At 49.2% G+C, this 14,926-nt stretch overlaps 4 protein-coding genes across 4 annotated transcripts; 3 read left to right on the top strand and 1 right to left on the bottom strand.

Annotated features, from left to right (window-relative positions):
* Positions 1–5,859: 5,859 nt before the first annotated feature.
* NCS54_01489200 (Cupin-5 domain-containing protein) lies at positions 5,860–6,543 on the top strand (the record flags this gene model as incomplete). The annotated part of the gene is made up of 1 exon (XM_053160013.1): positions 5,860–6,543. The coding sequence occupies one exon, from the start codon at positions 5,860–5,862 to the stop codon at positions 6,541–6,543; it is 684 nt and encodes a 227-aa protein (XP_053015988.1).
* A 1,253-nt stretch (positions 6,544–7,796) lies between these two features.
* Positions 7,797–9,581, bottom strand: NCS54_01489100 (Amidase domain-containing protein; the record flags this gene model as incomplete). Its single annotated transcript, XM_053160012.1, has 3 exons — positions 7,797–8,717; positions 8,780–9,223; positions 9,309–9,581. The coding sequence occupies 3 exons, from the start codon at positions 9,579–9,581 to the stop codon at positions 7,797–7,799; spliced, it is 1,638 nt and encodes a 545-aa protein (XP_053015987.1).
* Positions 9,582–10,404: 823 nt separating this feature from the next.
* On the top strand, positions 10,405–11,184 carry NCS54_01489000 (Nitric oxide dioxygenase; the record flags this gene model as incomplete). Its single annotated transcript, XM_053160011.1, has 1 exon — positions 10,405–11,184. One exon carries the CDS (start codon positions 10,405–10,407, stop codon positions 11,182–11,184), a length of 780 nt encoding a protein of 259 aa, XP_053015986.1.
* Positions 11,185–14,368: 3,184 nt separating this feature from the next.
* On the top strand, positions 14,369–14,818 carry NCS54_01488900 (Nitric oxide dioxygenase; the record flags this gene model as incomplete). The annotated part of the gene is made up of 1 exon (XM_053160010.1): positions 14,369–14,818. The coding sequence occupies one exon, from the start codon at positions 14,369–14,371 to the stop codon at positions 14,816–14,818; it is 450 nt and encodes a 149-aa protein (XP_053015985.1).
* Between the last annotated feature and the right edge of the window lie 108 nt (positions 14,819–14,926).

Raw genomic sequence — 14,926 nt, 5'->3', positions numbered from 1 at the left:
CAGGACCCGCGCCACGAGCTGTAGCAGCAACCTAGATGACTCCTGCCAGCGCTCCAGGCGGCGGTGGTGGGTAGTCAGGTGGCAACACAAAATATACTTGGTAAGATTTGCCTCCAAGCCACTTGTCCTTGCAAAGCTAATTGAATCATTTAGGGTATACATGCCCACGAAATATGGCCTGTGTCGTATCTCATCACACGCCTATCGGGCGGCGCCGAGCGCGAAGACGAGAACATTGTCTTCCAACGGAAAAAGCGTCATAATTTTCGGCGTCGTCGACTTAGGCGTCAGCTGTGCATCCCGGCCGCCCGATCGAACCACCATACTCGGAATCGCTAACCGAGCCGTTCGGTGGATTTTTTTTTGGCCTACACATGGTACTTCGATGGCTACTTCAACAAAGGACTCGGATGTATGATTTGCCAAAGTCCAAATGAGTCATCTCGCGAATCAGACAGCAATGCCACAGCGCAAGGTGGGGAAGCCGACGTTACCGCCATCGCCAAATGTCGCACTGAGCGTGCTAAAAGGATCAAGGGTCAGGTAAACGATAATGAGCAGCAGCAGTGTGTTGATTGATTGTTGTCTGAGGTTGTCTCTGGTGCGGGGTACTCCATCCCGCAGAGTTACTTAAAGCATACGGCTAGATAACTAACGCGAAGATCATGCCTACCTGTTACAACCCCGTCACACAAGAACTCGCCACTGCCCTTGCACGTGACCCCAGGTAAGCAACCAATCATGGAAGGAGTGACACCCTGTATCGCTCCAACACGCAGGAGCGACTTTTCAACATCGCTCCCGCAAAAGAGATGTAGTATATAAAGTCGCTCATTTGCACATTTCCTATTTCCACTTGGCTCTGTAGCTTTCAATACAACTTGATTACTCAAGAATACTTCTTGATATTATCAGACGTGATCTGCCACCCTACGCTCAGTACGTTACGCCCCGTTACAACTGCCAACATAAACCAATTCGGTTATGGTTTACTACGTTGGGAACCTCGACCGTCACACATGGAAACGGGCCCCGTGGGGTATAAGATCTGCTAATTTTGAAAAATTCAAATAAAATTAATAAAAATTTTATGGCTAAAACTTAAATAATTGCTATATTTATCGCATTAATATCTATCCATCATTGCAATTTAATGGTGTGTTTTTTTTTTTTTTTTTAAAAAAACTTGATTGAGTTATTGAAGAAAGAACACAAAATCTTATAACCGCGGGGCCCCGTGGCCCTATTGTTAGAGAAGTGGCATGCATGATGGTGTTACACAGGCAGCCACCTCGAGGGAAGATGTCTCACGATGATACATGAATTGTCTGAACAGCGTTACAGACCTGTTGCAGGATCAGCAGATCTAGTATCTTGGCCTCGCCTCTTCAGATATAGAGACGAGGAGGGAGAACGAAGAAGAAGGAGACAACACATCTACAGATCAGTCACAGACATGATGATCATCCTAAATCAATCATTCTCACTCCTCCTCCATCTTCTGACTACCTGTCCCCATCATGATACGAACACGCGTGTCTGACACCTATTGGGCCCCTCTATCCACATAAAGTCCGGCCCGGGCACGATAACCTTATCAGCTCAATCAGAATACGTGCACCGACCGCGAAGTTTGTCAGCTAGCGGAAGAAAAGCTTGTTGCCTTCGGCCCGCTGTTGCTAAGAGGTGTGCCTTTTGATTTGAAGGTCAATACCGTGCCTGGATCTGGCGCGGCACCAGGCGCTGAGCACTTTTGGGAGTCATCAACGTCGGGGCAGGTGAAAAGACCCGTCGGTTGGTGAGCTGCATCTTAGAATGGGTATGAACATCCGTGAGTGAAGGAACAGGGTGATCCAAGAGCCAAGAAAAAAAAAAAGTGTATATCCGTAGACGACCCCGATATATTTCATCATGTACCTACACTCCTCAGCTATCCACGATCATTTTAGTTGTATCTCCTTGAAATCAACACCAAAGTACCGCCTATGGTTAGGATAACGTCCCAATATACCTTTGACCTAGGTTTATGCCTTCGGAAATTCAGGTCGTCGTACAGCTGTCGAACCCTGACGCACCTGAATCAGAAGTCTATGTCACAGTTAGTATGGGGCAATCCCAGATCCTCCCCTCTTTTCTCTTCGTTTCTCCATCACTCCTTTCCCACAGGTAGGGCTGCGAATGTTGAAGCTGAGATGGAGTGCGCCAGACGATTCTGCAGCTCGATGTTTTGCTGGAAAAGTCTTTCATTCCGCAGCTCTAACTTTAAAATATAGTCCATTGCCCTTTTGAGGATCATGGTCTTGCTAGGATTGCGCTGGGGCATTGATCTGAGTAATGCCATCTCCAGGAATGCTTGGTCTTGCTCGTCCGCCTCGCTGGACATTTCTTCTCTCCCCTGCCGAAGGGATTCTAAGGAGAGCGGAGAAAGAAATTTGTGAAGCGCCACGAACCTATCGTTTACATCTGTGTCGTACCAGTCCTCGATCACGCTGGGCGCTGTCCCTTTGAGCAGGTAACTGGGTGTGTGGCGATGAGAGGTTAAGGGGACGGCGAGAATGACTTAGAAGGCGACGGTCGGGCATTGCCTGAAGGCTCTGGTATAGGCGAATGACGAGGAGAGAAAACTTCGGGCGATATGGATGCCGGCAGCCGCTTCTGCTCTTGTGGTAGAGGAACGACAGGTTTAAAGTCCGGACGATCATGAATTATTCCCCCTCGGTCTGATTTTGCTGGTTCCATTAGAGAGGCAGCTTGAGCGGCTGGGGATATATGTGGCTGCGGGAGCGGGGTGAGCGGGAGCCATTGTGGCTCCATGATTCTGTGAAACCGATAGATTAATATATGCTAGCTTGGTCATTGGTATGATCTGTCGATTGATCTGAGTAGAGTCATGCTCACATGCTGAAATTCGGGCTTTAAAGGGTTCCTCGCGTACTAATCGATCGCAGAAGCGAGAACTTGCTTGGCTAAATGGATTCCAAAGACTTCCAAAAGAGATTTTTTTAACGCTGGTATAAGCGGTCATCAAATAGACTATCCATCAAGAGGTTAGGGCTAGTAATAACCTCTGTATTTGATTTATCGGTGGTCTGGCCCGTATGTCCATGAACCGAGCATAAGCTCGCGCTTGCAAATAATTTGGCATGTACTCGCCCATGACGACGATGAGCCCATTATGCCTACAAGGTGGCGTGTTTCCCACGTTGTGTTTCCGCCAAGAATCCTAACATTTCTTACCACGGAAGGGTTCATAGCGAGTGTGGTGTCGTCTGTGTTGCCATCAATTGAGAAGCCATTGTGCTCTGCTCGGGGTATAGCTCAGCCACTTTTTGACGATTTTTATTTCACGGTTGATTGAGAGAGGGCGTCGTTGTTCGTAGAAATAATGAGGGTGTGATGGGGTGTTCTGATTTCTCCCCCTCCTTCTCCCCGATGTCGCGATTTTGATGCGCTCGAAAGTCAAAATAGACTTTGAACTCTAGCTTGAGCGTTCCAACTGGCCTCGTCCATGGATATCTGCATTTACAATGGGACTACTTGGGGGTTCTCAAAATCGGCCATCCCCTGCCCTTCATACCTGAGTTTGAGACCTCCAAGTAGCCTGTTTCGTAGGTTAGTACATCGCATTCCACATCCTACTAACATCAATGAAAACTCGAAAGGTGGGTTGATCCCTTTACTGCCATACTTCGTTGCCGGGCACATCTATACTGCGCTAATCACTTAGACTGCAACTACAGCTTTTATTGTGCTTCTTCGGATATGTCAAATCTGTGTTTACTGAACCCGGCCATTATCCCGCCCCCTACGGATCACTAGAAACTCTTCTCATTGCAGACGTTGCTGCAGGTGTTAGTTATGGTATTGATGTACCGTAAATGGATGGTTTGAGATATAGAGGGAATAAAAGGGACAGAGTATAGCTGGGTTTGAGCAGATTGTTGAGCTACGTTCCGTTTTAGACAAGATTCAATTCGTAACTTTCACAACTAGAACGCTACGGCTAATGTAACAAGAACTAAGGATAGTGGCTCTTCCACCCATTGGAGCTGTTGTTTGCATCACAACATGCCCGGCGGATCCAAACTCGACCCTCCTCGATTATCTAGTGTCGTTGTTGACCCTTCATGTTCATTGTTCTGGAGTTGTATGAGCAACGAAGAATCGATATAAACGAGGATGGTATGAGGTAGTAGAGCTGTAATAAGTTGGGCGAGTCGCAGTAGCTGTCGGATTAATATGACAGCATGATAAGCAGAGGGGATGATGGGCAGATATGGCACTGAATGCTAGGCACCGTAAGATCGCAAAGGGACCCTGAAGTGGGAGAGGCAGGGCGATGGGTGGAAGGTTTGTAGATCGCAGGAGGCATAAGAAGACACCACAGTGGAGTGCCAGTAGTTAAAGGGTCCAGAACAGGCTAAGAGGGGGTGCGAGGGGTGAGACAAAAGAACTCTGGCCGGATGCGAGGATTAGGGAAGTGATATCAACAAGTAGGTATGGTAGAACACCATAAGCAGGCCCGGTCGCAGGGTGAGTGTGGCCATTACGTTGCCCGCCCTCCAGGATTTACTATCTCAGAATCTCAACTGATGTACATATTATACAGCGGGAAGAAGTCACGACCAGTCCTAGTACGGACAGGTAGTGCAATTATCGAACGATGTCGACAATAAGGCATACGTATTGGCGTTGTAATCGTGCATCCCCCAGATGTCGACTACCAGGCTGAAAGATGGCATCTTGATCAGATCATTTGCAGTTGCGAACCCGAACAATGTCGACGGAGGGAAGCGAAGGTTGTCGAGCTAAGCACAATGATTTCCCAATCGATAAAAACCCACACGACGCCACACTCGACAGATGGTGATGAAGGGTGAGCAGCCAAGAGTTAAAGCTGACGAGGGTGAGGAGCGAAGGGGTAGAGTCGGGGTTGTGCTGGCTTGATGATTAAGCTGGATTGGGCACATGTAAGCGGCCCAGGGGCCAGGATGACACCGTAATGACACCTGCGTCATCTCCTTCTCTAGCGCCGTGTCCATACTTGGATGCACGCCTGACGGAACCAGTTCAAGTCCTCGCGGATATCCACGGCTGCCAAACTTGCGTACGTCCTGCACCCCAGCGACACCCACGCCGCGAGCTGCACCGCCGGCTCTCCGGGCGGCGGTCGTGGGCAGTCAAGTGGCAACACTAAATATTGTTGATAAGGTTTGTCTATAATGCCCTTGTGCTTGCAAAGCTAATTGGATCATTTTGGGATATAGCAGGCCCGCGCCGAGCGCGAAGATGAGAACATATCCTTCCAATGAAAAAGGCTTCATAATTGCCAGCATTTTTCAACTTATGTGTCAGCAAGAATCCTGGGGGAAACATTGATTAAGATACGTAAGTGCTACGGGGCCTAGGTTTAATACGTGATCGACAGCCGAGGGAACAGATAAGAGAAGAAAGACGTGGAAAATAGCATTTGTCGCGGCAACTATGCAGGAAACACCATTCCAATGCATACTGTGTTATAAGAGTCATCAGGCCGCTGGGTGCGCTCGTAATGGTATACATTGGTTGGCGGGTTGGACAGGGTTTGACCAGACCTTCGGGTGGGGTGCAAACCAGCCACTGAAGCCATACTCGGGTAACAACAGTTCCAAGTTGCCCCGCTGGGTTCCTATCTCTCATTTTTTTAATCTTTGGTAAGTTGGACTGCTCCAAGGTGAATGTCTAGCCTTCAACCTGTTTGATATCTTATCGCTTATCTACGTCTTATATAGCAGTATAAAAACATTTGTGATCCTCGCTTATTATCTCCACTTCTCTTGGCCCTTATTCTCACGGGCCCCCTGGGAAGTCGTCTACAGTATGAGCGAGTCCCATCGCAACAAGCCCGACCTGGGCATCAGCGAGCTTTGCTTTATCCCAACTTCGCAAGATGAAAGCCCCTCCGTGACATCGCTCATCGAGACCCTCGGCTTGGAACCACACATTGAAGGTGGCTACTTTAAAGAAACCGACGTTTCTGTCGCTTCCGTTTCCTCGCCCTATCCTCCTGAACCCCTGTCCGAGGAGACTCTCTGTCTGACGGGTGGTCTCCGTTCCGACTTCGGACCGCTGATCCGCAGGCTTTCGACCACCATTTACTACTATCTCACACCCAACCGCCCACAGTGTCGCTTCCACCGTAACCGCAGCCGGATTATCCATTCGCTTCATCTGGGCCGCGGCCGGTACGTGCTCATCAGCCCCGATGGACATGTTGAGACATATATCGTTGGACACAACATTGAGAAGGGCGAACGGCTCCAATGGGTTATTGAAGGAGGTGTCTGGCAGGCCAGTTACCTGCTTGATGCCGAGGATGGCGAGAGCGAGGGACTGCTGATCTCCGAAACTGTCGTGCCAGGGTTCGAATACGCTGACCAGGAGTTTCTGTCTGAGGCGGGTTTGAGAAGCTTGTTGCCGGCAGACCAAGCAAGAGAGCTGGAGTGGTTAGTCCGAAAGTGCGACAAGGCGCATATGACGAACCAGGTAGCAAACCGGGAGTGAAGCACAGAGTCTAGGAAAATTTGGGTTAACGACAGGGGAAAGTATCCTCCCTGTGCCATAGTGCCGTCAAGGAAAGCTGAGCTGTAAATATTTAGCCCGAAGGCAATAGCAAGAGAGGATTACCAGGATAAGTGCATGTTTAAATACCCATCTGCTGTTTGCCGTATGTCTTGTTGTCGTTGATGCAACCATCGCAGTCCAGACAAGCCGATGTACCGGCACCCACGCCAACACGCTAGCCGACCTTGATGCTGGTGAGTTGGCTTCCAATGTGAACGAAATGACTAGTGATTTCTTGAAGAAGGAAAAAAAAAAAAAACTATGAATGGTCAAGGGCACCGGGGCAAGGTATTAAAATATCATGACCTGGAATACCCGGCCATCTCTTGTTTCCTCAACCTCCGGTCGCCGTCTAAAGGTCTGAGCCACGAACTCCACAGGCAATGATCCTATATCAATATTGTAGCCGGCCAAAGGCCTCTGCTTAAACTGAAAACCAGCATGGGTGCGATTTTCTCGGGTAGGGGCAGAGGCAAGACTTGCTGTAATCCGTCTAGGACTGTCTCTCACTTCGGTCGAGGGAGTGCCCCAGGCCCTTCAAAGCTTTCCGGATATATGGTTTTCAAACTGCGAGCACTGACTCAAGAGACTTATATATCAAGGTCAGATACACTGATGATTAAATGGAGAATAAAGCACTTTGTATCAGATGGTTGACATAACCAATCTTGGTGGAGAGGTCTGTAGGTGTAAGTTTTACCTCACTGGGCATGGCCTCTCCAGATGCATCGTACGGCTACCCTTAATGCAAGGGAAGCTGGGGGGATTTTATGTCGTAAACGGAGCTTCAACGATTTGATGAACGCCGGGGCAGTCACCAAAGTGGGAATCCAATGGTTAGTAGAATAAGTAATAACACTCTCTGCTTCAACAACGCAAGACGGACAGGTAGGGATTTGAGTCATCAGAAGAACCTATGATGTACGTATCTGCAAGGCAGAACAACCAATGGCCCCGCCTAGGTTATCTAGTAAAGAAAAGGATATAGAGAACTATAGATAAGGAGGTTCAGACCCGGTTGCCATCTACGCTGGCTTGCAACTAAAAACAAGTGCTTCTGCCACCTAGTCGTCCTCGCTCAAACATGTTGAGCTCGTTCATATATAGCGTGTTAGCATGAAGGCGGAGTGGAATGCGAATTGCTACGGACTTTTGTCTGGATGTGGCTCAATCTTTTTCTCATGACGTCGAATTCATCTCTTCAAAGCCTCCTCTATAATCCGAGCTGCCGCCATCAAAAGGCTCTCATGTAATCGCGGAGCAACCACCTGAATCCCCACTGGCATCCCCTCTGATGTCGCAGCTGAGTACTGGCGATATATCTGTGCCTCAGTCTCATTCTTCGGCTCATACACTTCCTTAGCCAGATCCTGAGCGCCGTTCCCCTCACCCACAAGAGCTGCAGCCGGTATAGCAACAGCCGTATACTGCAGTAAGTTCCAAATCGCCGAGTAGCCCCAATACTTGCTCGTGCCCAGCGGGGGCGCGGTGCTCGGAGTCACCGGCGAGATGACAACATCAACGTCGGCCCTCCTCCAGTGCGCGGCGTATAGCCGTCTGAAAGCGTCACGTGTTGCCCTTCGTGTTTGCAGTGTTGAGCCAGCTTGAGAGGCATTGATCTCGCATTCATTTAGAATCCACTCCGTGAAGTGTTCCAGTGGTTCAGACCCTGCGTGGCAGGTTTTGCGGATGTCAGCGCTAGCGTCCTCGAAGTAGTTCGAGGCAATGATCCTCCAGGCTTTGGCGTGGTCCCATGGCGTGAAAGTCTTCACTTGCACGAAGGCTTTGCACCTTAGGCGGGACCTCACCTTGTCCAGGACTCGTCGTATGGGCGGCAGGGGAGAGACAACACCGTCGTCTAATAGAATACCGACGCGTAAAGATGCGGATGGGTCAAGTTGCCGGCCGATGGCTGGACTCAAGATATCACTGGGAACAAGAAAGATGTCCTCGATCCACGGGTATGACGAAGAGTATGCTTTGCAGAAGAGTTCGAGATCGCGTAGAGACCTGGCGAATGGGCCCAGAGTGCCTACAATAGAATCACATCCAGATGTAGGAATCATGACTCCTTCGCCACTGATCCGACCAGGGCTGGGTAGAAGGCCGTAAATCTGTCAAAGTGTCAGAACCCTCATTGCCGGACAATGATTCACCTCAAGCATGGAGAACTTACGCCGTTCAAAGCTGCCGGGACTCGAATCGAGCCTCCGATATCTCCCCCAACACCAAGAGGTGATCCCTTCATGGCCATCAGAGCTGCCTCTCCGCCTGTGCTGCCACCAGCTGTGAGCTTCCGATTCATGGGATGAACCGTCGCACCGTAGATGTTGTTAGACGTCTCAAGATGCATCAGAGACCGGGACTGATTCGTACGAGCAAAAACAACAGCACCTAATCTCTTGAGACTTTGGACGACATTGGCGTCTTCCGCGCTGAGATTTTTCACCCATGCTACAAAGCCAGCGTTCGTGCAGAGGCCAGAGACGGCGATTTGCTCCTTGACGGAAATGGGGAGGCCATGAAGGGGGCCCATAGTCTGGCCTGTTCGGGCGAGATATTCGTCGCAAGCTTTTGCATCATCGACTGCTTGAGAGACTAGTTCAGTCAAGCAGTTTGTCTGTGTAACGCTTGATGAGAAATCTGCCAAGCTGCTTGCGCTGCAGCGTGATAGTACCAAGGAGGGCTGGTCCAAGATGACTTACACATTGCTGTGCAATCGTAGCCCGCTTCCTGAACGCAGTAAGAAGTCCCCAAGCGGTAACTTGTTGCTTGGCCAGCATCTGCAGTAGATCCGTGGCATCGTAGTTCTCAGTCAAGTCAAGTTCCAGGTCTGTGAGAAGCCCACATGATCGAGGGACGGGAAGGACGTTCAGTGGCAGAGACGCTAGGTCCTCGGGCTTCAGAAGAGCGCTTGGCTCTAGGGAGGAGCTCCTCACGGCTAAGGCAGGCTGAATACGTTCTTGTAGAGTTGGCATGTTGTTAGATAAAACAAGGGATTGAGGGAGTTCGGGGTCTGCAGACTTGGTCGGGGGAAGCTGCCCATCTGGAGAGGACATCGAGGGCGGCAAACTTTATAGCCCCACGAATCGGCAGTCGGCCTATCAGTAGGCTGGATAATCTGGTTGCCGGAAAGCGGGGAAAGCTCCTCGTCAATCCCTCGGTAACCTCCAGCTCCATGCGTTTTCTCTAATCAGATGTCGACATTATGTTAGCCCTCCCACCAAAACTATTCAGGCCGTTTTTGTTTATTATGGCAGTAAAGCATGCCAAGGCAAAGCCTCAGGCAGAAGCCTCAGTCGCACTGCTGCAACAATAACCCAATGCCTTGGTTGGCGAAGTCTTGTTCAGGTTAGGGACGTTTGCGCGATCAGAGAAGGATACGCACAAGGTTACGAAAGTGATTTTCTCTCGAATCGACCCTCCAAATCCTTTCAATTCGGCTCAGCCTTGAAATTTATTGAAAGGTTGGAACTACCGTATGACACTTTTGCTCTTGGGTTTCTTTTTGCCCAGGCAACGGACGACGAGGAACCAATGGTCATTTTTACAAAACTAATATCCACCCGCAGTCCTCAATGAAAACAATAAAGTGGGCCGCCGGCACAAGCCATTTTGGGGTTGAAGGCAGTGAAGTCATGCATGTGTAACGCACAAAATTATGCTTCCATCATGTGGCAGTCGATTGGACCTCTCCAGACACCGTGCCACCTCTAGATAAATCTTTTCCCTGCGGCAGCCTCAGATGACCTTGGAAGAAAAGAATCAATCGCCATTGCAATCAGTTCAAAATCATTCAATATGCTGGCTCGGACAATCATCTGGCGTGCCGGACGCGAGGCCCTGTTTCAGTTGCATCGAAGAACGTATGCCTCGACCGCACTGACTCCGAAGCAGATCAAAATCGTCAAATCGACCATCCCCGCACTGGAAGAACATGGAGTCGAAATTACGACGCTCTTCTATCGCCAACTGCTCGACAAACACCCGGAGCTCAGGAACATCTTTAACACGGCCCATCAGGATACAGGCGAGCAGCCAGCCGCCCTTGCGCACGCCGTATGGGCATACGCCGTCAACATCGAGAACCCAGACGCCATGAAGACAGCCATATCTCGCATTGGACATAAACATGCCAGCCTGGGAGTCACTGCGGACCAGTATTCGATTGTCGGCGAAGGGCTGCTCTCGGCGATCAAGCAAGTCCTCGGGGACGGAGTCAATTCACAGGTCATGGACGCTTGGGACGCTGCATACTGGCTGCTCGCCGAGTACTTCATTACGTTTGAGGAAGGCCTGTATCGCGAGGCTATGGCGACACCCGGCGGCTGGAAAGGATGGCGCAAATTCTTCATCTCTGATAAAGTGCAGGAGAGTGAGAAGATCATCTCCTTCCATCTCACGCCAGCCGACAAGGGAGCTTTACCATCCTACAAGCCTGGCCAGTTTGTCAGCATTCGATGCTTTGTGCCTGAGCTCGGGACATACCGCATACATGGGCACTTTCGTTCGTTCGTTCGTTCGTTCGTTCCGTTTAAAACGTTTATGCATGTTAAATCGTTTAACCGTTTGAACGGTTAAACGATTTTCCAGCCCTGACACTCGAAAAATCTTTCAAAATGTCAAGCTCCGGAGACCTTCGCTTAGGTCAAGGGCAAGGATCACGACCATCGTGAATAGCTTCACGGTCAGCGTGAAGGCTACACCATACCTAGCGTCAGGTAACAGCCTGCTGCCTATGAGATCGGCAGACTGAACACAGGTATAAGAGACCGACTCTCGTCGCTCCTTAGATAGAAGAGATGGTCCTCAATCTACACTGATCTTTTGTTCAATGTCTGCATTCGTGTATCAGTGCTAGGTTGACACAAAACCCATTGATATCGGGTCTCAATCCATGATACCAAGTTCAAAATCTCGCCTGTTAACTACCAATATGTCATCTGACACATCGTCTATTATTGGTGCTACAGAAAACCCCCCAGATGTCAATGGATTGCCGTCAAACTTCCTCTCAATTATGGACATCACGAAGGACCGTTCAAATACACGCGGACGCAAGACTGGAGGTAAAACCATCTATACTTGCACTGTGTGTCGAGATAAACGATACGACCATAAGGCAAATGCTGCCAATCACGTCAGAAACAACCATCCCGTCGCATCCAGATCCACCGGGTCTGTATCGGGCACCCAGCGCTCAATCTCCGCACATTTTCGCCCTGTAGCAAGCGAGGACGCACTTCGAAATGCCTTCAACCCGCAAGCATATCAGGAAGCATTGATCAGCATACTCACGCGTCGGAGAGTGCCCTTTTCGGCTATTGAATGGGACGAGTTTAAACAACTAGCTCTCGCGTGTAACCCATACATCAAAGACTCCCTCATTACCTCACGGCGTACGATGGTCCGATATATTGCAGCAAACTATGATTTTTACAGCAGCGAGATCAAGGACAGTCTCACCACCGCGTCAAGTCCGATTCATATCTCAACAGACCTCTGGACATCACCGCATAGACATTCTCTACTTGCTGTGTGTGCACAATGGGTAGATAAAGATTACAAGCTTCGTAAGGCGCTACTATCTCTACCAGAATGCGCAGAGAGTCATTCTGGAGAAGCTCAAGCGCAGGCTGTTATCGATACTTTAGAGAAGTACGGGATACAGTCAAAACTTGGTTGGCACACGGGTGACAACGCGACCTCAAACGACACATGTCTTGAGTCTATACAACGCAAGCTAATGAGTAGACATAAGGTTAGTTAACTACGCAGTTTAGGCTACAGGCTGACATTGAGTAGATTAAATTCAACGCAAAAGGACGTCGTATACGCTGTATCGCGCATATCATTAATCTATCCCTTCAAGCCTTCCTTCTCGCATCTTCTAAAGAGGCTCTAGTCGCAGCACTCGAGTCAGCATCCGGTGTCACTGGAGAGGAGCTTCTCTCCCAGTTTTCCGAGGTCCTAGCCTCTCATCGAAAGAAGGCTGCCGCCGAACGAAATACAGCAAAGAGAAAGAACGGAGAGCCGGCCAGAAAGCACAAGCGCAAGGGCAGCACGGCTAGCAATACGTCCGTGATATCGGCTGACGACTTTAGCGGCGTTGAGAATGTCCCTGCATTACGCAAGCTTCATGGCTTAGCTGTGTGGCTAAGTTCATCATGCCTTCACCAGAATGCGTGGGATAAGGCAGTGGGACTGCGTTTAGGGATGGATAATCGTACCCGCTGGTCGTCCTGGTATCATGTCATTGATCGTGCGATTAGAAAGAAGGACAAAATCCAGCCCTTCATGTCTGATCACGAAGAGGCCATCGGAGACAATCGGCTATTAGTTGGAGATTGGGGGTTGCTAGGCAAAGTATATACGTTTCTTCAGCCATTTGCTTCAGCAACATTATATGCAGAGGGAGATAACTCGTCTATCTCATAATCGTTAATACTGATGGATATATTGTTACTCCATTACAAAGAACAACAAGTACCCTTCAGTCTATCCACATCAAGTCGATTACTAATATTATATCAGAAGATATATCAGTCGGATGAACACTCTGACGAACGGATGGTTCGAGCCATCGATATGGGATGGTTTATTCTCTCTAAATACTACCGCCTAACTAACGAGGTTCCCCTATACGCCGCCGCTGTCCTCCTTGATCCCCATAAATGCATCGCGTATATCAAGCAGAACTGGCCAATGTTGTTGAATTGCGCAGTGATGCTGGGTGTAGTTGATAAAATCAAGGTTATTATTATTATTGTCATGGTGAGAGCTCCCTAGGGGTTTATATCCCATGCGATTCCATCTAGGACTTTCAACTTTCAATCTAGGACTTTGTGATGTGACCCTGAAGTGAGGGGGAAGCTCCCAATTATTCCAACAGCCAAAGGAATAGCATAAAGATACTATTGCCTCGGCCATAGCATTCTAGCAAAAGGAATTAATTACGAGCAACCCAGCGACTATCCCTCTACCCCCACATCGATGCCACCACCGCTGGCAAAGAAGCCAAATCAACTCGCGATACTATCAAAGAAGCTGGAGGTTAGGACTATTAACGAGAGTGTCAGGGATGATTTCACTAGCTTTATCAACGTTGATGCAACAGATATCCCTCCGGATTGTACGCCTCTGGAGTGGTGGTGTCAGCCACAGCAGAGAAAGCAGTATCTGAAACTTAGCCGCATGGCTATTTGCATTCTTTCTATCCCAGCAGAGTCATCGGAGCCAGAGAGGACGTTTTCTGGGGCAAGAAGAACATGTTCATGGGATAGATTATGTCACATGCAAAACTATCGAGATGATTGAATGTACGGGCAATTAGTTGCGTCAAGGACTCATATGGCCTCTGCATGAGAATAGGATGGGTCTAATTGGAATCCCACGGCCGGAGGGTGACTCTTAGGACGTTGACGATGATAGTGGGCATTATTTCGACTGGTATTAGAGCAGGCGCGGTGGATATTTCTCTCCGTCATAAATCGTTCATTCGTTCGTTTAAATCGTTTATTCGTTCGTTTAACCGTTTGCAATATTTTTGAACCGTTCAAACGTTTGAGGAAATATTCGACCGTTTAAACGGTTTGCCCATGTATGGACATACCAGCCCCGCCAATACAGTCTGTCCGACGTACCGAATGGAAAATATTTCCAAATCTCGGTCAAAAAAGAGTTTGCATCGGATACCAAACCGGTCGGCCGAGTGTCTAATGTCCTTCACGAGTCGCTGCCGGAGGGGTCGGAGGTGGACATCAGCATGCCCTTTGGTGATTTCGTCTTGGACATCAACGCTATGACGCCCGTGGTGCTTATCAGCGGAGGAGTTGGATTGACGCCCATGATGGCAATGCTGAAGAAGATAACTGAGGAGGGCAAGTCGAGGAGGGTGGTATTCATCCATGCTGCACGCAACGCACGTGTCCATGCTATGAAAGACACCCTCATCGAGATTGTGAGGGACAACCCCCAAGTCACCCGTCTTGTTTACTATGAGCGAGTTGAAGAAGGCGATACACCGGGGCTTGACTATGATCACGAGGGGCGCGTGGACCTCACGGAGGTCAAGGACAAGGTGATTCTGCCTGGAGCGGATTACTATATCTGCGGACCGTCGCCGTTTATGAATGCTCAGAGCAAGGCACTTCGGGATCTGGGTGTTGACGAGAAACACATTCGCATGGAGGTTTTCGGGTCGCCATCTTTCTGAGACTGTACTGAAGTTTCTCCGTCTACAGCATATTGAGTTTCAATCTGTCACTCTCATCTCGTATTACTGAATCATGAAATGATCATACACCTGCAGTGCATAGATATA

This window comes from Fusarium falciforme, chromosome 13 (assembly GCF_026873545.1).
Source record: "Fusarium falciforme chromosome 13, complete sequence".
In the NCBI taxonomy this organism is placed as follows: Eukaryota; Fungi; Ascomycota; class Sordariomycetes; order Hypocreales; family Nectriaceae; genus Fusarium; species Fusarium falciforme.
This window is presented reverse-complemented; position numbering and strand designations above follow the sequence as displayed.